Below are 24,306 nucleotides of genomic sequence, written 5' to 3'. Positions count from 1 at the left end.
CCAGAAGACTATGTAACACTTCATTGGAAGGAGGAAAAAGATATTTCTACTCTAGATATTGTATATATAGCATCTAATAACCAACTCATAAGTCAAGACAAATTTAGTACACAGCAAAACCAACCCTTTTGCCTTTCTTAGCAGGCTTCCGCAAGAATGAGGATTCCTTATTAAAAGGCCAACCCAACTCAAAGCAAGCAGGTGACCTGGATAAAGCATCAGTAACAAAGAATGAGATCCAATTCCATGGGGATAAACTCATTTTGCACATTAAGGAATGTACAGGCTAAATTCAAATTTGCACATTAAGAAGGCATATACCAGAAATATTCATTAAAATCATCATAATTCCGCCACTTTGAGTGTGCAGCTTTTCCATTATTGTTTCTTGCAGCTTCCTGCAGATTTAAAAAACAGCCAGAAAGAATAAACATTGGTAAATAGGTTAAAGAAAAGTGCACAACACTCCCAGAACAGGCATAAAATTTACCGAAATATTACAAGACATCAAGATAGCATTCTAAACATTTTACAAAGAGAAACACCATTGCAGAACAAACTAACACATTCCACTACCAATTTGCCAAAAGGATATCAAATGACACTTCAAATATTTTGAGAAGATGCAAATTCAATAAGCTGCACATACACGAAAACTACTAGTAAAACATCACGTACTGCCTAACAAGAATTCACCACACCCTTCTGAACAAGATTTACAGCCATAACAGGAATGTGGCTACAATTGCCACTATCCACAAACCAAAAGGTTTGACAACGGAAAAGATAGACCACTGAGGTTACAATACAGTAACATAGCATCAGATAATAATCCTTAATATGGTTGATATTGGATATGACGAGCAAGAGTCTCGTGGGGAGTTGAAGTTCGGTCTAAAATATATATATTATGTTATTATTTGCCACGGTTGCACCATAAAAGCAAAGACCAAAGGGTACCATACAAAAGTCAGAAATTAAAAGGCAAACATCATCCATTTGCATTAAGATCCTTGATGATATTGCAGAATACTTTTTTATATTTTTTAACGAGGGAAATGGAAACATAATATGGCAAGTAATTGAACACACAAGCATTCTCCTACCACAGGCTACATACTACCTTTCATGGCATAGCTAAGTTATTCAAACTTCACCAAATTCTTTCAGTTTAAAGCGCTCCAATTTTGATTGTGCAAGCAAGCCAAGATCATCGCATCTTCATGGCTCACAATAACAGTTCTTATCAAGTATAATTCATAACTCAAACAGTAGTTGTAAGTACAGAAGTGAACTAAAGAAAATGGAGTAACGGGATAAAATGTGATAAATGGTCTCACCGATACTATTGTATCATATATCGGACGAATAATTTTTTCCAAAAAAGACACAGACTGATCCTCGCCCAAACAACAGGGGGCTGGCCTGGCTTCTCCATGATCCAAAATTGCATCTAATTCTCTAGCCATCTGCATAATTCAAACTTAGAGGTTTTCTCAACCAAAAACAGAAAAAAGGAAAACATGTGAATCATCAAGACAAATATAAAATATTTCCTGTAGCCCCGATTTGCAGTTCACTTGTTATGTAGAAGGAGAGATAACTAGTGCTGAACGATTCTTCACGAAAAGAAAAGAACACTATAACATCCTTATTATAATCTTATCTTAAAATTTATCTTAAACGATTTCAAACTGACACCACAATGACAAAAGCAGTAAGGTCAATAATATTTTTGAGTCAGAATAAACTATCCTACGACAACTAAGCACCAATTATAATGCACTCAACAACATATTTCCACTTGTGTTCGCGAAGACCACCCATTAGTACACAAGAAAACTAGACTCATGACATTTTCCACAGTCAGCCAAGCCAGTTCACTAAGTGAGAGTACAAATGCTATGAACTTATGACAATTAGGTAACTAAAGTATGAGGGCAAGTACTATGAAGTGGAAGGAGCATATAAACACTTTGGTTATCTGAAGCGTGTTATCATGTAAATGGCACATAGAAAATGAAGATGTGTGTCTTGCATAATCAATAAGTGCAAACAACTTGAATAGGCTTGCAATAAATATGAGCAATATCTTAATGTATTTACCACTTGTTATCAAAAAATCTAAGGAATTCCTTTTCTTAGCATATTTTGATGAAGTGATAAATACAATCAAATAGAACACTGAGAGGCACAGATTTTGGTTCAAAAATGTGATAGAAGATCTTTGGCATTCAGAAGAACTACTATCCCAGTGCGAAGAGAGGCAGACCAACCAACTAAGAGAAGCAGACTCACTTATGAGAAGTACAAACAGAGCCAAGAGGTGTTGAAGGAATACACTTCAAGATAGGAGGATATCAGTTGACTTCCAAATAAACACAAGCTGCTTAAGTATTGGAGAAATGAGAAATCTATTTTCCGCAGGAAAGGAGAGAGAGAACCAAGAAAGAGGGTTTAGAAGTCTGGGAGGAAAAACCATTAGCCAGATATTATCAACAAGAACACAAGAAAACAGAGAAAGGAAGAGAAACCCCCAGTCAACTGCCTTAAGGATTATTGAATATATAGTAGGTGGTGATTTAGACACTTTACTACAAACAAAAAGAATTGCAACAGCACGACACAGTTGAAATGGATATCCAACAAGTGTCTCAAGAGCAGTGCAGAATAGAAGTGGGAAAATAAAGGACAGATCTCAGCAGCATCTTATTGACTGTCATGAATGCCAAAAGAAATTAAATCCTAGCTCAACCAAGGAACGCTGGAAAAAGTTTAGGACCTTAACAATGAATACTACATAACATTTAAGTTCCAAACAGGATAGATAGTATAGTCACTCCAGCTATCAAGTGTCATACCAGAGCCTATGTCTTACAATGACTGGCAGCATTCACATTATGGTATTATTTTGAAGAGACCATAAGCTTCTCATGCTTCAGGTTCACTGGAACAGTCTAAGTTACAAATCATAGGTTCAGCTAACTCAAATAGTTCATCAACTAAACATGATTTACATGATTTTCAAACCGCACCTTTCAGCTACTACACATAGTAATAGAATATCAGAAATTTACATCTTAACAAGTATTATGATATTTGAGTCAACCTATGTACAATGTAATACTTGAGTACTTTAATTTTGGAAAATATATATATTATCTTTGCTTTCACGAATTTATGCTCGGACTGAGTATGTCAATAAACTATTTAGTAAACCACCACTAGAAAAGACGGCCACGAATTCTCAAGCAGGGCAACTTTCTCACACAAAACAGCATATCAGACAGCAAATAGCTCCAGTTCAAACCCTAATCAAATAGCAAAAGAAATAGGCTAACTTACATGGTGGAATATATAGCAGATGCATTCAGGAAGGAAACGGACATTTGCAGCTTCACCCCATATGCAGAAGTAGAGTGAAACAAGAAAAAGCTTTCTGTCCCTGTTAATGGCTTCTAATCTGTTGAGGTGATAGAAATGAGAATAGATAGTGAATTACATAAGCACTGTATATAACAAAGTAGCAGTAACTAACTTATTCCACACAAGCCGAATGCGCAAGTATCTACACCACTTGATGTAATTATCCAAGACCTTCAGAAACACCTCTGTGATAACCTTCTCATCTATTTTCTGTCAGAGAAAAAGCACATAATTTGGAGTGTTAACCTTATCCCTGTAAATGAGGAACGCGTACAATTTGGTATATAAACTGTAATTCCACTTTCAACTACATTGACCATTTGAGAGTATCAGCTTAAGGTTCCTATTGAGTCTTCAAGGTTAAAAAAAAGGCTTGTATAGAAGATATTGCAGCCCACCATCAGAATGAACTTTGACTCGTAAGTAGACCTTTATCAGAACCTCTCCAAAACTCTTTCAACCAACACGCTCACAACAATTATTAAAAAAAAGGTAGGCAAGATGTGAACGTAATCCAGAAGGTTGACGCGTATAAAGCTGAAAAGAGAAACTAGTAGGGAGTTAATGACGACGGTCACTCGACGGTCACTCATCACAAGGCTGTGACACAGCAATTCTTCTAGATACATTTGAAACGGGAATATGCTCAAATGCATCCACTTGAAGTTCATATGACAATTCTACCATGTGACATCATCTCAGTCATCATAAAAACGATGTCCCATATGCTTGTTCAAACATAACTAGAAAAATAGTTTAAGGGTCCGTTTGGACATACATATGAAACCATAATTTGAAATCATGATACGAAATCAATTGATATGAAGTTGAGGTGTTGTTTGGACATGCAATTTGGATTTCTTAAGTTATATTTTTTTACAGAAACATGAAAAACCCACAAGTTGTGAAAACTATCACATATCGCCAATTCTTACATGATCTTACCAAATGGGCAAACCATGATTCATAAACAAGACATCGGAACATGATCCCAAGTCGCTATATAAAGTCATGATTTTAAATCACCATGTCCAAAAGCAAGCTAAGACAGCTTTAATTATTGTGGTTAGATGGTTGAAAATATAATAGATATCCAAGGCATTATCAATTTTAATAAGCAAGACATGATGAAAAAGGGAAAAAGTTAAAAAGTAATATATTGAAAATGACTGACTTCGCCTTCTTGCTTATCAATCAACTATGGGATATCTAGTCGAGAAATAAAGAATAATTCTGGTAGAGTGTATAAGAATAATGTTAAATAGAGTGTATTAGTAATACCTAGAAATCCATGGTATTAGTAATACTAATACACACCTTAATAAATAATAGAGTACAACTAATGCATTAGTTATACACAAAATGAAAAAATGCACCAAACAATGTATTACTAATACACAGAGTTAATGCATGCATTATTTTTGCTAATATATTCTACCAAAAGACCCCTAAGTCCACCCCACTAGAGAGCAAATCTCCTAAACATTTGCATGTAACTCTTACTTGTATATAAAATTGTAAGTTGTAACAGAGGGCTTTTACCCCTTCAATAAACTGAAGACTTATATTACTCAAAAGAAAAAATGAGAACTCAAGCACTATAAATAACTCACTGGATCTGCCTCAACAGGTATCCCAAGTCGTGACTGGGCATTTGCAACAATGAGGATGACATTCTCGCGCTGGTTCCTTACATTGTCTTTCTGCATATAAGAAAAACCCAGATCAGCAAGAATAGTGACACAATTCAACATAGTAACAGGTTAGAACTAATGCTATAGGACATGAAACCACTAGAGCTAAAAGTCAAATTTACATAATTGGCTTTGGCTATCCTATAGTTGGTCACTTCCATCTGCAACTTGCATAACGAGGTATACAAAATACAATCCTATGCAGTTCCAGTGAGACTGGTTTAGCAAGAATATTGTGCCAAAGGAGCAACAAGCCAACTCAAAACCACGAGGCCTCCATGGAATAGAAATCACCAACTTTTCCCATAAGAACACTTTTTTATAGCTAAAGAAGTTCTCGTGACAGTCAAAGCTCTGCTCAAGCATTCTACTAGTACAAATATCTTAGAATTGGACTACTTGCCAATATTATCTGATGAAAGAAATTTTGCAACGTTACAACAGGGAATTATGCAATATGACAGTATTTGGTTTAGTTAGAGAACGAAAGTAATGCCTCATATTTATAAATGCCCTACAATGTACTTTGGAAGGCAGAATACATGAGACATTTTTTTAATAGCCAATAACAGAAGATCACTAATCAAATAGCAAATACTAAATTTGGTAAAGTGAAGCTCACAATTTCATTTTGAGTTTCTTACATAGAAAATTAGAACTGAGGCATCTCAAAATGATATTAAACACCAACCTGAAAGCCAAAGGCATATTCTAAAAGATCAAACATATCCATATGCCGCTGTCCAGGAATATCAAAACCAGCGGGTAGCTGAGGGAACTGCTCAGTGTACTTAACTGCTGATATGGCACCCTGAACCTGCATATGTTTCCCAGTACAATTATTTCTCTCTGACACAGTACATGAATGTATATAATAGATCTGTAGAAATATTGAAGAATAGATTATTCTTCAAATGCAGCCAAGCATATGGACATATTGAAGAATAGATGAACCTCCAACTGCAGCAAAGAAATGTAGTCCCAAAATAATAGGAAACCTAACACTCAATCCTCAAGTTCAGAAACTAATTTAAATTAAGCAGAACGTCAAAGATACAGGTGACAAGATAACATGCAGTTTGTCCTTATCAGCTTCAGTAGTGTCAGGCACTCAAGCCAGCATTCTTCTAACATTAAATAGGTATTAAGAATGGAAAAAAGCACTGGTGTTCACAAACCTGTTGTAAGGAACCTTCAATGAAGAGAGACGGGAATAAAATCAGGTCATACAACCAAATAAAAAATAAGGCCACAATTCAGAAGTCAGAACAGAACTTAAGAGCTAAATATGAAGTGATAAAAGGGGAAATGGTTAGAAGATCGATAAATTTGACGAACAAATAGGCATAAATAAATAAATACCTAGTCTGCCTTAATATATTTGTATGCAAGTACCTACATAACACAACCCTTTTCTGGTATGAACAGCATAGAAACTAAGAAAGTTCCAAATGGGTATACGAGCTACCTAGATATATGCTACAAATTATAGTTGAAGCGAGCAAAAGTGGAGTAGATAGCACATCAAGGTAAAATATTTTGCATTTTGGCTATGATGGAGGATATTGTTGTGTAAGGTAAAGAATCAAACAAATTGGAACGCAAGGAGTAAGAAGATGTTTATATGGTACCAATGACAAAAGCAGAATGGGAAATCTTACTGCAGAGTGGTCATACAATAAAAGGTAAAAATCAAAATTCTTACCTCTGGAAAGAAACCAATAGCATTGGTCAATGATGCTGCCTCTAGAGGAACAATATTGTATGGTGCAAGTTCCCCTGATAAAGTAGCATCAGATTTCTTGATCCTTCTCAACTGACCAAACCATGAAAGAATTCATAAGTAGGGAACTAGTCCCGGACTATACACACACGGAAATACAAAGAAATGAAAGGAAATATTACCTCCTCCTTTATAAGCCTTCCCACACCATCAGGAGCTGCATCTTTGCTCAGATACTCCATCACTTCAACCACAGCCCTCAAGGTAGCGAATACCTTTCTCATTTCAAAAAATCTTAGTCCCAACCTAGAAAGAATAAAGGAAAAATAATGGGTGAAGCTTTTTTGTTTACAAAAACAGCAAGCAAGGATCAACAGAAAATCTAAGTTCCACCCTCAACTTCTGGGATAATAAAAAGACTATTCAACAATAAAAATTCAATACTGTCGCAATTTTGTTCATGATACAGATTATATGCTGAAAATGAATATGCTAGCCAACTGGAAGAAGCTTCAGTCACTTAATGAGAGACATCTGTCACAAAGCACTGCAGCAAATAGAAGATGGACAGAAAAGATGGCACAGCAGACCAAGCCACTTTTTACTATGATTCCTAAACATTAAGCAACCCACTGAAAGGACCAAGGCAAACAATGACAAGTGTCTCAGTTTGAATGCTGCAGAATGTCACATGAAACTACAGAATATCTTCAAGGCTATAACGACAATTTAAGCTGACAAGATCTAATGACATATTTACTATTTTCTCTTTGGATATTTAGTAGTGCATACTACAACGATTAAAAACAGATTCCTGATGACTGATAGAAAATCCCTCTTATGATGCGTAATGCTGCAATCAGATGTTTCAATATCAGACATTCAAGCCTTAAATTCACATCATTATCATGAAAAGTTTGACAAGATTCTTACAACTCGTTTTAATTTTAAAAAGAAGATCAATTCCAACACTCAGACAAGAACAATCTTGAGCAACTGAATCAGCAAACCAATCACTCCTTACTGCAAAATACACCAAAAACGAATACGAAGTATGCAAAGCAACACTCAGATACAAGAGTAACAGAAACATACTCTCCTATATTAGCACTAACTGCTCCAGATTCACGCCATTTTTGCTCCTCTCTTTGAATATCATCCACTTTGTGCCGCCTTTTGTATTGCTGATAAAATTCCCATAAGCGTTCGATGTCACGATTACGGTCTATCCGAGCCCCTTCCTTTTTGGCAAGTTTTTGCTGCACATATTGAATTCCAATCAAACTTCATGACACTCAAAGGATACAGGACATGCTGAAGGGTTAACTGCTTACTGCTAAACATATAAGAATAGGTAGGAACTTTTTGGCTTTTTGGTGTAATATGCGGAATGTAAAGGATGAAAATACCATGATAAATTGCATAGAATCTTTACAAGGGTAAGACTTCCACAGTAGGAAGCCTTCTTTTTGTTCCAAGGATTTCAAATATATACGACCTCTGCACCACCTTAGTGCTAAGTTTTCCTCTTTTGGATATATAACTTACTTACCTTTGCAGAAAAAAAATACTATGTGCGATTCATAATGGCATAGTGGAGGTGAGTTTAAGGTTGACACACTGCCAGTGTATCACTTTTACACTATTTTGCTATATCAGATAACATTAACCTGCTATAGCAGGTTATTAACTTTTTTCATATATATATATATATATATATATATATATATACACACACACACACACATATATATATGCTAGTTTTGATGCACGTGAATACAAATAATGTTATACACTATGTTTTAAAATAATGTCAATATTAATAAACCAATAATTTAAGTAAACAATTTTAAATGAAATGTTAAAAGTCTAAGTTTCTATGAATAATGGATATAAATTTTCTTATGATTACAACTATGTGCAGACTGAAAGTTGTGAAATCAATTTCCCAAAACATTTATATCTATTTTATAATATAAAACTTAGGTATAAATAAGGTGATAAGGCAGTTCTCTATGGCCTCAAATTACTAATTGCATTTATGTTTTTTCTCCTTTTAAAATCAATTGTGATAAAAATAAAAACGTCACTCTTAAAATCTCTTTATTTTTTTTATTTTTTTTTTCTTCTTTTTAAAAAGGTAATGGTGTATTCTTCAGCATTAAGGAGATGCTGGTGACCTGCAAACAGAGGGGAGCAAAAGAAGAGAGAAAAAAATGAAAAGATACTTACAAGGGTCCTAATAATTCTACAATCTGTTCTGTAACCTCTAAACCTTCCTCTATACACCAAAAATAAAAGGATGCAATACAATCCCATCTAACCTTCTGAATTGAATTGGACCTATCTTCAAAATTTCTACTATTTCTTTCTTTCCATACTGTCCACGTGGAATTATCCTCCACCATCCCTTTTGACTCTTGCTCCCCCCTTCCTCTTAATTAGACTTCTTAAATATACCTTCTCCTCCATCCCCTATAATTCGTTGCTTATTATTGTTGGAGTTCTTGCTTTTAATACAGTATAAATAAATAGAAATAGAAATATAAAATATAAAGGATATACCAAATTGAGTGTTTTAAGTGGCTCAAACCCACTTCATTGACCACTTGTCCACACACTTGGGTGTCTGAGGTTCTGAATATTACAACACCTAGGCTCTGGTCTTGGGTACCTAGGCACTGGCAGGTGACTCTGAGTAACCACTATTTTTTGATATGGTAGAACTCATTCCCATATCCCCTGCCCAGATCATCAGTGATTTTTCCAAGATCGCTTTTTTGGTGACCCAAAACCCAACCTCAAGGTGGCAGGTGGAGAATCCTTTCGACAAAACTGTCACTCTCTTGCCATCCCTACAACGAGCTTCTCACACCTTAGTGCCCAGTTGTTGTGAAAGTTCAGAATTGCCACTAGGACGGATCTTTAAATTAGAATCTAAGAACACTTGAGAGATGTTGTTTTTTTAAATAATTGTGGAGTCCTAACCTACTTTCATGCACTAGTTTCACTGGGTACTTGTAACATCCAACTAGCACAGGTACTGGATAACCTATCTGCCAAGGCTTGGAGAGATGAAAAAAATTACCTAGTGCTTTTTTTGCATCCACTGAAATTTGAACATGAGATGTCTCCGTCTTCTATACTAACGACTAGGCTACTTAAAGGATGTCTTTTTTAAGGAAAATGGGATGGACAAGCATATTTTAAAGGAAAAACGAGCTTGGAAAGCTCTTCATCAAAAATAGAACTTGGGAAACTATCAGTAGGAGACTTATCCTTTATCCTGCACTATTTTCTTCCTCTTTATCTTTTTTTCCTTCAACCTTTTCTTCTCACTTTTTTTCTCCAAGTTCAAAACCTTCTTATCATTTTCTTTGTTCCTTACAAGAAAAAATATTCTTTGATGTTGACGCACTTTTTTCAAGCTGGTCTGTAATTCCAAATTTAGATTCTGAACTACTTCTTCTTTCTAAGTATTAATGTATTGGAAGAAGACAGATGCCAAAGAATTAAAAGACTTCAGACCAATAAGCTTAACAGGAGAGACTATAAAGATCATCTCACAACTTTTAACTGAAAGGCTGAAGTCTGTCATGGGCAAACTGATGGACGAGCATCAGATGGCCTTCTTGAAAGTGTGATTTCTATACAAACAAGAACTACACGAGTGCATCAAAAGAAGATAAGGGATCGAAGATTACTACTTCACAGTTGAGCCAAGCTTATCTCCACCATTTCAAAAGCTCTCCAATTTCTCTCTTTCCAAATGACCCAAATTAGAGCAAGAGGAGTAACATTTCAATTTTCATACCTTATGCCTTCTTCTCCTAGCTCCACTATTTCAGTTGAGCATCAACTCCCTCACATATCTTGGCATTACCCAAGTGACCCCAAGTCATGAAAACATATCCTCCCATAACCTTGTGGCTAATTTACAATGTAAAAATATATGATCCACGTCCTCACTAGCCTCCTATACTTTTTAATATTCTGTATCATCAAAATCACCCCTCTAGTCACGTGAAGAAGCATGCCTCCTTCATTGACTGTTCGTGAATCTTACTTGACCGATCTACTAAAAGGAATGAATCTCAGTTGTGAAAATCAAGTTTTCAGAGGTGATACTAGAATCATTATTGGTGTCTAGCTAGTAATCAATCTGAGAATTTCCTCAATCTCGTTTTCTTGATCAAGTAAGATTTTATAAATAAGGGAACTCCCAAATATCAGAGGTATTTTAGTTAGTTATCAATCCAAGAGTTTCTTCGATCTCACTTTTTCAATCAGAATATTTTGCTGCAGAAGGTTCAGCTTTAATCGTCATGCTGTAGAAGGTTCATTGTTTATCTTTCTTTTCTATATTTACTACTGATATTTTAATCTATCCAAAAAATAAAGAAATTGAAAATTATACATGGTTGATCATTTCATAGATTTTGTGGAATTGTAGTGCAGAGTATAAACACAATCACTACCACGTGGCCCAAATGAATAACTTTCTTCAACTATGCGGCATTTTAGCTAAGTGCCTCAAATTAAAATGGTCCATAATTAGCATTTCCAACTTGAAAAATACCTTAATGACGGACATTAATCCAGTTTTAAATTGAAGAACACCTCGACCATCGCTGTTTGGATCCAAATTTTGTGCCATTGAATATGCCTGCTCACATACTTCAGCAAAAAACAATCTCAGAAAAAAGATCACAACTAGAACCAAAAGAAATTTTAAAATTAAGATAAGCATTAGAAGCCCAGATGAATTACCACAAAAATTTATGCTCACCCAACCAAAGAATAAATCCAGTGCATAAGTATGTAACAGCAACCAGGAATGCATCAAAAATTTGAAATTTTCTAAAGTTCATTCAGGAACAAAGTTAAGATCCAGAAATTGGGGGTAGCTCTCTAGATGATTATCATTTATTGAAAGCACATAAAACCTGTTACAACATCTTACAAAAAGGAGACACAAACAACTACTGATAATAAAGCTAAAATTGGATCCCGGGATTTTCAAACATTATCTTTGGTATCAACGAAGACTTAGGTAAAGATAGGGTACAATGAAAGAAAAAGATCGATATAATTGATATCTAATAGTTGAGGATAGGTCTTAGACTTATTAGAGAACTTCTAATACTAATATTGTTGTAGTTGTTGTTATTTATACACACATAAACGTTTATATATAATAGTATATGTGTGCGTGTTGCACGTGTGCATTGCGCCAATTACAAATTGAATACACTACAAAAAATTACTTATGTAAAATAGAAAATACCAGTAAATAGATGGTGACTCCATTTAATTAATCAAATTTATCTAGACAAAGGAGAAGAAAGCATGTCTTACAAAGATATATAATGTGTGCATTGATAGAATAAAATTCTAAAATAAAATACTGATAAGTAACATATACTCAAACAACAAATACATTTAACTCCAAAGAAGATCACTCAATAGCCTCTTCTTTCGTGTCTCATAAGACCGTTGCTAATTAATAAAATTTAAAGTAGATATCATAATGCAATATTGAATTATAAGTTCACTACAAGCTACAATTTAAATATTATTACAAATCATATAAGTAAAATATTGTTAGTTATGTCTCCTAATAATTATACCAAGCTTTTCAAGCACACCCTTTTATTAATTGTGATTAAAAACCAATTATCGTCATTCACGGAAGGACCCTAATTTTGATTTATATTTGAGATAAAGAAGTTTGAACAGTTTTTTGCAAATGGATTTTGCGCTTTTCCTATTGTATAACAACACTATAATTGATTTTGATTTTTTAAAATACAAGGAAAATAATTAAATTATAATTTCCTTCAATGTGAACTCTATTTTAAAAGGATAAAAAAACTCAACACATAATTCGCTAATAATTTCATGTTTTTTCCTAAGTTCTATTAAAAAATAAAAAAGACTTCTAAACCTAAAATGAGTTTAGAACGTGACTTTCTTAATGTATAACAAGACAATGCAATTATTTTTTTAAAAAAAAGCACAAATATCAATCTACTATTACATAATATTACCTCGGATCACAATAAAATTCACCTATGTGTTGATATTTATGATAAACAATGTAGAATTGTGGCTTCTTTTATAATAGTGCATCTCCTCTTTATTCTAAGCTTTCTTGATTTATATTCTAGATACCTAAAGCAAATTCTAAAACTAAACAATGAGAAAAGACAACATAAGTATTAGCGATAAATAAGGGAATCCTAAATTTTAATAAATAACCAACACATCAACTAAGAAAACAACTCGACAGTTAAACTCCTAAACAAAGAAAAACTAAAAGAACACTAAACCTAATTAATTAAATAAAAGTCAATTGTATATATGGCAATTTCTGTTTTCTCAACCAAAAAAAAAATATAGTAATCACTAGACATAGTAAATGACAACTTTGTCACTATAACAGTGTTCTACTAAAGGGGAAAAAGTCCAATCAACATTTCTAAGAACCTTCATGCTTTTAAAGTTAAAATATAGATGATTTGTTTTTTCACTTTATTTTATTTCAATATGATAAGGATATCAAAATCACTTAAATGAAGACATGGGGATTCAAGTGGCCAACCCCAACTTCTTTGGAACTGAGGCATTGCTAACTTGTTGTAATAGTACCCTAAGTTAAACACATAACACTCAATCCGATAAACATTTGCCCACCATATCATTCATATATCAAATAATTGACTATGCCTGAGGTCCCGAGTTGCCTACACAAATCATCTGTAACTATTTTTTTAAATTAAGGTCAAATTTCATTTTAAACTAATGTACCAATTCAACATGCATAGTATTTGCAAATATTATTTAGACATAAACATACCTTTTAACTTGACCTCAACTAGCATATATGCTCTCCAACTTTAAATATACACAAATAGGCACTTAAACTTGTACACAGTTGAAGAAGTAGACACATGCGTCTTATGTAGCAATTCGCGTGGAACACCACATGGGAACCACAAGGGATGTTTGTGCTATGTTGCTCGGACTCTTCCAAAATGTCGATGGATGCTTGTCGAATCCTCCAAAAATAGTGTATTTTTAAAGGATATGACATGGGTGTGGCTCATTTTTAGAGAGTCAGAGCAACTTAGTGTACGTCTACTTGTTCAACTTTATACAATTTTCAATGCCTACTTGTGCATATCCAAAATTGGAGGGCATAGATGTTAGTTGAGGTCAAGTTAAAAGGCATGCTTACCTGTTATGTCTATTATTTATTTGAAAAAACAATGTTTGAAGACTAGTGGCCAATGAAGTGATTGAGAACTCTGAGGTCTCAAATTCAAAACTAAGTGGAAAAAAAAAACTAGGTGATTCTTCTCATCTATCCTAGCCTTGGTAGATAGAAATAACTAGTACATGTTGGTAGGAGGTGGCAGGTATCTCGTGGATTAGTCAAGGTGCGCAAAAGTTGACCCAGACACCACGGTCATTAAAAAAAATGTTAAGACACCAATTTTGCTAGGTACTTCAACTTACACTCGAAATATTACTTTTTAATGTAGCACCCAAGTGTGTCTCCTAGTGTTCAATGAAGTAGGTTGAGAATCATTAGGTCCCAGTTAAGACAAAAACACTAAGTAACTTCTACCCATCTATCCTAGCCTTAGTAGGCGATAAATCATCTCTTTCTACATTGTAGAGAGACTATGAAGTTATGACAAATTTTCATCAATTTAAGATGCATAAGCTGGACATGCCAAGGAGCATCAAAAGAGGCTCTAACTAGCTGGAATAAAGATAGGAATCAGTCGGGACACAGGGAGAGACAGAAGATTGTCACAACCTGCATTTGGTGAACTATATGGATGGAAAAGAACCAGAGATGTTTCGAAAACAAGAGTTGCTCTCTGCAAAAACTGAAGATGAACTGTCTAGTCCTTTCTTCTTCTTTTTTTGGGTGTAACACCAATATCCTCAAGAAGAAGAGGATATTCCTAGTATTTTAGATTATTTATGAAGTTTAGTAGGCACACCTCTTTCACTATAATTTTGTTGTAAGTATAACTCGAATACTTTTTTGAGTATTCCTTTGGTTCATAATACAAGTTGCCTTTTTTCAAAAAAAAAAAGTTACTTAATACATATTGTTGGTGGAGGTGGGAGGAATCCCGTAAGGATGATAAACCATGTTGGATGGCCCTAACAACTTGGTTAACAAAAACATCATAAAATTTTGACAGTTTATGTTTTAAGGCTACATTTTAGTGAAATTTTGACCATTGGACCCTTTTTCTGGAGAAAAAAAAATTCTTTTAGTTTATAATTCACGATCAAACCCAACTTCACTAAAACTTTATTACCTAACCCACTCAAACTACACACTTCTTCCCCTTTAGAAAACCGAAAATCCCTTCTATTCTCTTTATATTTTTAAAGCTTTATGTGCTTGGGAAGTCCTTTTATAAGTTGTGACGGGTCATTTTTCAAAAAGAAGAAGAAGAAGAAATATCTTAAATTCTGATAAGATGTTGTTTGGTAGGAATGTGGTGAAGCAAGAAAAGTTTTGATAATTAATGTTCATTCCTATCAAATTGTGGCGTATAAGTTACATCCATGCATCAACTTCATACCATGTATGATTTGCAAAAATTGTAAAATAAACACAAAATTGAGTTTCAAAGAATAACTTCACTGGAATCATTACATCAAAACAATATTTGCAAGTTAAGTCCTAACGCCCACAAAATAATTTAACTCCTACCACAAATTTGGGATCTTCAAAACTAGAGGATATCTAAATTTCACAATTATCCTTACACGGCTAGGAAAATCTCTCACCAGAATAAGACTCTTTTAAATTAATGTAAGTGTAGTAACAACAACTAAGTCGTTATATCTATTGTGGTTTGTTTGATACGAAATCTAGTGATTGATAGTAGGTCTTTCGAGACAATCCCCCCTAATGTCACTCGATGTGTACGATTCACTTCCATCATTTTTCAATCATCATAATATTTACACCTAAGAACCAGTGTATATAGATGTCTGCGTAAGACATTGCTAAACCATCTCATGTGACTTCTCTTATTTTATCATTTGTTGGGCAAGTATCACCTTCTTGTTGGAAGTGATTATTCTTCATCATCTACAATCTTTAAAATGACACATTCATCTAAGCATTAGTATATCTCTGACATTTAAATTGTAAAAATATTGTGTTATAGAGGTCCAACATTCACTCAACAAGCAATGATAGGATGAAAGATGCACTTCATAACAGTAAAAAACAGTACTCAGTGAAGGAGAAGAACAGATATTTGCGGATGTTGCCCCACTAGCACACATGTGGGTCATATCACTTCCCTAGTTTCTTTTTTATGCACCAATGAAGTTCCAGGTGTATAGAAAATTGTGTTTCTGTTATTTAGTAGAAAACCAAACACTCTTAATGAACAATAGGAACTTCCACATTCACAATACAAATAAGTAACTACAACAAATCAATAGAAAAGACAAAAAAAATAAAAAGCTTAAGATAATCATAAAACAACGCTGAAATACACGTTTAACTTACAAATTCTGGCCACATTGGGATCTTCATCCTGTATCTCATCAGCCGCTTGAAGAATCGCATTAATGTTGGTAGTCCGCTGAAGCGAATCGGGAACAGAACCTGCTATACCACTAGGTGTCCTTCCGTGTCCGGGACCGGTCTGCCGGAGCTGCTCCCTCCGTAACGTAGCTCGTACAAGCCTATCCCAATTCTCGTAAACCCTCGCCATCTTCCCAAAAAAAAAAAAGAACAAAACCCTAGGGCTCTACGAACCAATCAACTTATCTTTTTTGATAGAACCCTAAAGTAAGTTCAAATTGAATTCAAACGCCTTCAGATCTAATAATAGGAAATGAAATGAATCGATGAAAATGCCATGTTTTGGTTTTTCATTTTCTTCTCACTTTCCTTTTCAGTATTTTTCTCACTTTTCTCTTAAACGCGTAGATTAAGGAAGTAAAGTATTGCCCTGTGTTTTTTGGTCCATTTTAATTCAAATATTTCACTCGTTTTGACTTGTTTAAAACAACATTTGTCAACAATTTGAACTTTAGTCATCTTATAAATGATTATTATTGGTTGATTTGTGAGGTAAGAAAATATGATTGTCTACAAAATAAGAATTTGGGCCCACCATCATTTGTGGGCTCGTTTGATGTTTGAACAAATTTTAGATCCAACTTTTTCCCTTTTGAATCAACCTTTTTTTTCATTGGTATCTGAGATTAGACTAGATTTAAATTGAAATGTTTAGGATAAATATAGTCAATTTTTATGGCAAAATTATGTAATCATACATACTTCATTGTCGGATATACTGATGTATTACTTTTAAAATATTATGTATTGTAGTTTGTACCACTAATTAAGAGTTTCATATCATATATTAAGCGACATATATTTTTAGCTATATTTATTTTTTATACCAGATACATTATAATAGGGATAGAGTCTAGCGAGATAGGAGGGATGCAAGCGATATTCGTTATGTATCCCACATATATGTATCATGTGACTCGCATGTATCTAAGGATACTAGATACATAGGAGAATAATGAACGAGATAGGAGAGAAGCGAGGGAGGCGAGCAATCAAATTGTTATGTATCTTAAATACATGTGAATTCACTTGGATATAATGTATCTTGAATAATTACACCTAATTTTACCTTCGTGTATACTGGGATACATATATGATATATATGGATGTATGTAAATGTATCTTAACGCATCAAAATCTAGTAATATATGCAATATTGCAAACTAAAGTATATCTAAGTAATTAACTCCTAAACTAATAGTATTTATATAATTTTTTCTATATTTATTCACATTAAAACAGTCAGAAGTCATAAAAAGTATATACCGATTATTCATTATATACTCAAAGGTTAAATATAACTTACTTACACATGGATATACACTGATTATACACTATGATACACTCAAAAAATTGAATATATCTTAACTATACGTGAAGTATACATTACCTATTTATCAAACTAATTTTTTATTCCGAACATTTATTAGGCTAATTAAGGAAAAAGGAAAAAAGATAAGAAAGAGTCAAAGGGTAGATTGATTATGAAAAATCATGTGATTTCGAAAACAAAAATGATTGTATTGCAAGTACTTTTACTTGTTTTTGTCTAATCCCAACCACTTTAAAATCTAATCTAACTAGTTTCTATTCTCAACTTTTAGGTGTAAAATTCTTTCGATATTTCAAATCTTTTGATGTATAATTCGTTAGAAATGATTCTAAGAGTTTAACCATTACAAATAATGTGTAACGAAACTTCTAACTCTGTGATGAGAAAATATATATTATGGATATGACCAAGTAACTAAAGTTTTAGAAAATATAGGGTAAAGAATTGTTATTGTATTATTATTTTTTCATTTCTCACCAATTGTTAATTGGGTCAAAAACTTTTACCTTGTAAAATAAAATGCTTACTCATAAAATCGATTTTGTATCTAAAAAAATTCAAACCTAAAATCTCCAATTGAGAATAAATAAGAATCTACTATTTACTCCCACCACAGTCCTTATAGTCATTAAATGACCATTGATTACGACAAAATTACACCAAACGTATGTGAAAGGATAATTATATCTTTACATTCAGCTTTTTAAGTATGTATATAATGGATACATCACAAATTTAATACTAGATCGATGTATTCATGCACAAATACAATGTCCTCTCAAAAGCAATGCACACTCATGCACGTATACACCGGATATATACTAAGCACAGATTCACTGAATATATTAATGTATTTTGTGTCGAATACGTGAAATTGATATTGAAATATACCAGAGGAAATTGATATACGATATGCACAAAACGTATCATTGAATACACCATTGCGTATTATTTTTGGATACATAGATACTATATACACAATTTTAAGAAAGTCATGCAGCACTCATAGGCGGTGTTTGTACGTTGATGGGCTACTGCCACGTGCTTGGTTACCCATAAATTTATGGTAACTTTCACATATAGCAAACAAAAAATTCACATTTGTATGTTATAGCAAAGATTGCATAATTATGCTCCATAGCAAACATAAAACTGTATAATTCGCTATACATATACAATTGTATAATTCGCTGGCCTAAATTATATAATTTGCTGGCCTATTTCGCTGCATTTGTATACTTCGCTATCCTATTTCACTGCAATTGTATAATGCACAATTGTATAATTCGCTGCCTATTTTGCTGCAATATTTGTATAAAATTTGCTTTGCATGCAATTGAATCGAAGTAAAATGTATGTATATTGCATAATTATAAGTGTATAGGAAGAAGATATATGTTTTTTTGTCGCTTTATACAAAAACAGAAACACAATTTATACACTTTTGTTGTATAAAGCAAGAGAAAAATCGTATTTCACTGCAATAGTATAATTCGTTGGCCTTTTTCGCTACAATATTTATATAAAATTTGCATTTGTCTACAATTGAATTGAAGTAAAATGTTTGTAAATTGTATAATTAAGCGTATAGCACGAAGATATATGTTTTTGCATGTGTATATACAATTTTCTCTCGCTTTATACAAAACAGAAACACAATTTATACACTTCTGTGTATAAAGCGAGAGAGGCGAGCAGAGGGAGAATGGCGAGCGAGAATGGGAGAATGGCGAGCGAGAATGGGAGAGTGGCGAGCGAGATTTTTGGGAGAGATGGGACTGACAAACGTTGGCTAACGTTTGCTATGGAGCACAATTAAATCAAAACGTAGCTACTCCATTTATTTTATATTATTAGTTTGCTATTATATACAATTATCCCTAAATTAAATCACAATTTATAATAAAAGATCCAAAGTTACAAATTTTTAGAGAAATAAAATATTTTGGCACTGAAATAAAAAGTTTAGCGCAAGAAAACAAGGTAGTCATTAGTCAATACTGATAAGTACTTTACGTGCATCTCAATACATGGAGTAATTGCCTCATCAGTTTTTGCTACTAAGAATAAGCTTTAATTTGTCCAAATCTTTTGCTCCTTTCTAATTTGTACTACTAATTTTACCATCCAATAAAATCATCGGTTGGTGTTGAATTTATTGTTGCATTTAAAGGTTTATATGAAATCTCCACTATTTTATCCAACTACTAACTAACTTCGATACATATTTTCTCATAAATTCAGCGTTTTCTAATCCCCACCAACCTCTTATTTATGCAAAACTTAATTGTGTTCTCTACCACTTCCCATCCTCTTCTTCTAGAGTTGGTCTTGCCTTCATTAACTTGTTTTTGGAAAGTATGGGTCATATGATTAGAAAATACAAAATACTACAATATTCATAAACCATGTGTAATAAATACTACATGTCATACTTTTTGTTTTGTTTAGTAGATGAAATATGATACGTAAAGAGTTTTTTGCTGAATACTATTGTTAATATTATACTGTAATGATGAGACTGCTTCACTCTTAACTAGAGTTTTCGAGTTTGAGTCATGAATATGAAAAAAAATCTTATTGGGACCACCTCAAGAATGGATCAGTGTAAGATCAAAATTTAATCGAACTATAATACAAATTGAACCGAGTGAAAAAAAAAAGTATTTGATTGATTAAAAAAATAAGTAAATTCATCTCATTCTATTGTTACAACAATTTAGAATCGTGTATAGAAACATTTATGCATGCATCTGCCCGCTCCATCCTTCCACGTCTCTCTCTCTCCCTCTCATTTCCCTCTTTGTACACATAGTGATGTTTAACTACTACATTTATACTAGTTTATCTGATTAATGTAAAATTTAGTCCAAAAACAAATGATATAATTTTATATTTAAAAAATATTTTAACACTAAAAATTTCCATTTTTACGTTTAACGATATAAAATAATTTATAGTGACTAGTTTTATGAATTTTGTTCTTTTTTAAATTCGTGCTTAGTCGAATAAATACCACATCAAATTAGATAGAGAGAGTAACGTATAGATATAAGGGGACTTCATTTCTTCTCTTTATTTACATTCTTTCGTTTAGCATAATAATAAAGTATTATACAATCATTGTTTTCTCTTTAAGTAGCACAATAAAGAACTATAATATAATTTCTTTTTTTTTAATTAGAGATTTCTTATTCAAGTTTCATTTATCATTTTTTTTAGCTAATAGTAGTTTTCTCCAAATATTTAAATAAAATTTTACATTGTGTGAATTCAAATTAATCGAGCTTCAATATGAACATCTGCCATGAAAATAAAACAAGACATGTATATTTTTTTTGGCTAATAGTAGTTTTCTCCAAATATTTAAATAAAATTTTACATAATATAAATTTAAATTAATCGAGCTTCAATATGAATATCAAATATATCTGACGTGAAAATAAAATAAGACATGCATCCTATCTATATAAACCACTCAGACTTCCCCCAAAGTTCACAACTAATAAAGTAGTCTCTGAGGTGTGAGGCCATGGCTATTTTCTCTAGAGTAGTGATCCCTTTGAAAATCACCCTCATCATATTCACCATTACACTGATCTTTTCCCCTTCACTAATCTCCTCTGCTTTCACTCCCAAAAAATTCAAAAAAATCTATGCATTTGGGGATTCCTACACAGACACAGGCAACACACACTCAGCCACTGGCCCTAGCTCTTTCAATTACGTATCAAATCCACCTTACGGCAACACATTTTTTCACCATCCAACAAACAGATACTCAGACGGTCGATTAGTCATCGATTTCGTAGCGGAATCACTGTCGTTGCCGTTTTTACCGCCTTATCGAGATCTGAAAGCGGATAAAACTTATGGTGTTAATTTTGCTGTAGCTGGTTCTACTGCTATAAGGCACAGATTTTTTGTGAAGAACAATATCACTTTGAATGTGACTCCACAATCGCTTCAAACGCAGCTCACGTGGTTTAACAGGTTTTTAGAGAGCAAAGGTTGTGTGAATTCTACAACGACGCCGCAGCAGTGCGAGGCGTTGTTTAGTGATGCTCTGTTTTGGGTGGGTGAAATTGGGGCTAATGACTATGCGTATAGCTTTGCATCTACTGTTTCACCCAACACGATTCAACGGCTTGCTACCAGAAGTTTCACTGGTTTTTTACAGGTAATTAGTACTATCTTAAAAAATTTCTAATCGTATAAGCATCCAATTCAGTAGTGCAACAATGCATCCATCGATGAACTTTTCACACCTTAATGTTGCACCGACAAAAAGAAAATTCAAGTTTGTTTTAGTTTTTATTCATTCATTTTGTACCTCACTCATAGTTGGTTTATTCATTCATTTTGTATTATTACGTACTCTTAGCATGTCCACATCCCACCGCACAGTTGTGCAACTACACTTATTGTTATGCCTTTTAGTTTGGTGTAAACAGAGCTACATTTATATCCTTGTAAATAAATATACACTTAAAATTTGTATAAAGTTAGAGAAGTAGACACACTTATTCTATATGACATAATATCGATCCGGCATGAACAACTAGACAAATACAAATCAGTTCGAATATATCTCATATAAATTATCAGGTAGGATGTATGTGTTACTTATTCAATTTTATATAAGTTTAAGTGTCTATTTGTACACATTAAAAATTAAAGGGACATAAATATTAACGGAAATCAAAGTTAAAAGAGAACATTTTTATGCATTACGTCTATTGTTGTTGTCTTTAGCATGTCCATCTCTAAATTTTTTTTGAATGAATACAGTTTTTTTATGATCCAAAAATTAATGAATTTATCAAAGTTCAAGAATGTATTACTACCTTCATTTCATTTTATATATCACTTTTCGGATTTCAAGAGTCAAACAAGTTTATTTTTGATCGTAATTTTTTTTATAGATCTTATGAACTTTTTGAATTATCAATTATTGTGACTCATATTACTTTTTATGTAGTTTACAAATATATAAATTTCATTTTAAAAAAAATTAAAAATTTCATGTTCAAATTATCGATCAAACTTAAATTATTTGACTCTCAAAACAAACATAGTGTCACGTAAATTGGGACAGGTAGTAATTATTTCCCCTAGAGTTATACGGAGTTCTCAACTACTTTTAAAACACAAATAATGACTATCTCCGCTTTAAACAACAGTTTGAGAAGAATCAAAAAGATGATATTGACAAATGACACTTTAAATTAATGTCTTTCTTTTAAGTGGTGAGTCACACACCTCAACACGCCTCTGTACTTCTGAGTAAAATCTCATATTTGAATGGTTCATATACAGGCATTATTGAACAAGGGAGCAAAATATGTACTTGTTCAAGGTCTTCCACCAACAGGTTGCTTAACACTGTCCATGTATCTGGCACCTGACACAGACAGAGATGACATGGGATGTGTGGGAAGTGCAAACAAGCACAGCATCCTCCACAACAGCATCATCCAAGCCCAATTAGATTCATTCAGAAAACAGTTCCCACAAACTGTCATTGTTTATGCAGACTACTGGAATGCATACAGCACAGTTGTGAGAAATCCAAACAAGAATGGCTTTAAAGAGGTGTTCAAAAGTTGTTGTGGCGCTGGTGGCGGAAATTTAAACTTCGATATATTCAGTACTTGTGGTTCTCCTTCTGCAAGCTCTTGTCCGGATCCATCTCAGTATATTAACTGGGATGGTGTTCATCTTACTGAAGCCATGTATAAGACTATGGCTAGCATGTTTCTACACGGGAAATATTGTAAACCTCCATTTAGTTACTTGCTAGCCAAAAAACAGTAGTTCTGAACCGCGAGTCAGTACATGGTCTCAAAATTGCTTTAGACGACAAATTTCTATTTCTTTAAGTTCTTTAAATTTATGTCAAATCTAATGATATTGTCCCGTCAAATTAGGTTGGAGGAGAGTATTGAAAAAGTGCTTTGTAAGAGTCTGTTTGAAGGATTTTATACATAAAGTCGGGTCTCATTCATGAACTCTACACAGTAAGACTCTTTCATTTTCTCGAAGTACTTTGATATGATTTGGAATAATATACCCAACGAATGAAGATTGTTTCGAAATTGAAATCGAACATGGTTTTATGAACGATCCTTGATCTTGAAATGTCTACCTTGCCCATGCGACATGAGTTATAAATGCAAATTGATTTTTCCTATCAATCTGGAGTTAGGAACATTTCATTAAGTTAGAAATAATGAACTTGCTTAATCAATCTGAAATTCTTGGGCGGTTTAGATCTTAGAACGAGTTAAACTTCCTCAATGGTAAAAGCATACACTAGATATACATTTGAGGAACAAACGAACTTTAATTTCCATAAGTTGCGTATCTAAAAGATGTAATTTGAATAACACTTTTTCACATTGAATAACTTGTAAGTTTTCCGCTATAACTCAATAGTTACAAGCATCTTTCATTCAATAGATGTCCGCTTCCTCAAATTTACTTACGAAAA

General features: G+C 33.3%; 2 protein-coding genes across 2 annotated transcripts in view; one reads left to right on the top strand and one right to left on the bottom strand.

The window, feature by feature from the left end:
- The window catches only part of LOC101258056 (callose synthase 10), a 54,364-nt gene extending 37,397 nt beyond the window's left edge, over positions 1-16,967 (bottom strand). Inside the window, exons 1-12 of the mRNA XM_004236267.5 lie at positions 16,403-16,967; positions 11,423-11,520; positions 7,939-8,102; positions 7,026-7,149; positions 6,826-6,936; positions 5,812-5,937; positions 5,040-5,129; positions 3,539-3,636; positions 3,346-3,463; positions 1,341-1,469; positions 322-398; positions 125-206 (exon numbers count right to left, since the gene is read on the bottom strand). Coding sequence (XP_004236315.2) covers positions 125-206; positions 322-398; positions 1,341-1,469; positions 3,346-3,463; positions 3,539-3,636; positions 5,040-5,129; positions 5,812-5,937; positions 6,826-6,936; positions 7,026-7,149; positions 7,939-8,102; positions 11,423-11,520; positions 16,403-16,610 — 1,425 coding nt within the window. The 5' untranslated portion in view covers positions 16,611-16,967. The remainder of the gene's footprint in view (positions 1-124; positions 207-321; positions 399-1,340; positions 1,470-3,345; positions 3,464-3,538; positions 3,637-5,039; positions 5,130-5,811; positions 5,938-6,825; positions 6,937-7,025; positions 7,150-7,938; positions 8,103-11,422; positions 11,521-16,402) is intronic.
- A 3,848-nt stretch (positions 16,968-20,815) lies between these two features.
- Positions 20,816-23,829, top strand: LOC101258355 (GDSL esterase/lipase At3g48460). Its single transcript, XM_004236268.5, has 2 exons — positions 20,816-21,993; positions 23,133-23,829. Exons 1-2 carry the CDS (start codon positions 21,346-21,348, stop codon positions 23,628-23,630), a joined length of 1,146 nt encoding a protein of 381 aa, XP_004236316.2. The 5' UTR covers positions 20,816-21,345; the 3' UTR covers positions 23,631-23,829.
- The last annotated feature ends 477 nt before the right edge of the window (positions 23,830-24,306 follow it).

Source organism: Solanum lycopersicum, chromosome 3, assembly GCF_036512215.1.
Source record: "Solanum lycopersicum chromosome 3, SLM_r2.1".
NCBI lineage: Eukaryota > Viridiplantae > Streptophyta > Magnoliopsida > Solanales > Solanaceae > Solanum > Solanum lycopersicum.
This window is presented reverse-complemented; position numbering and strand designations above follow the sequence as displayed.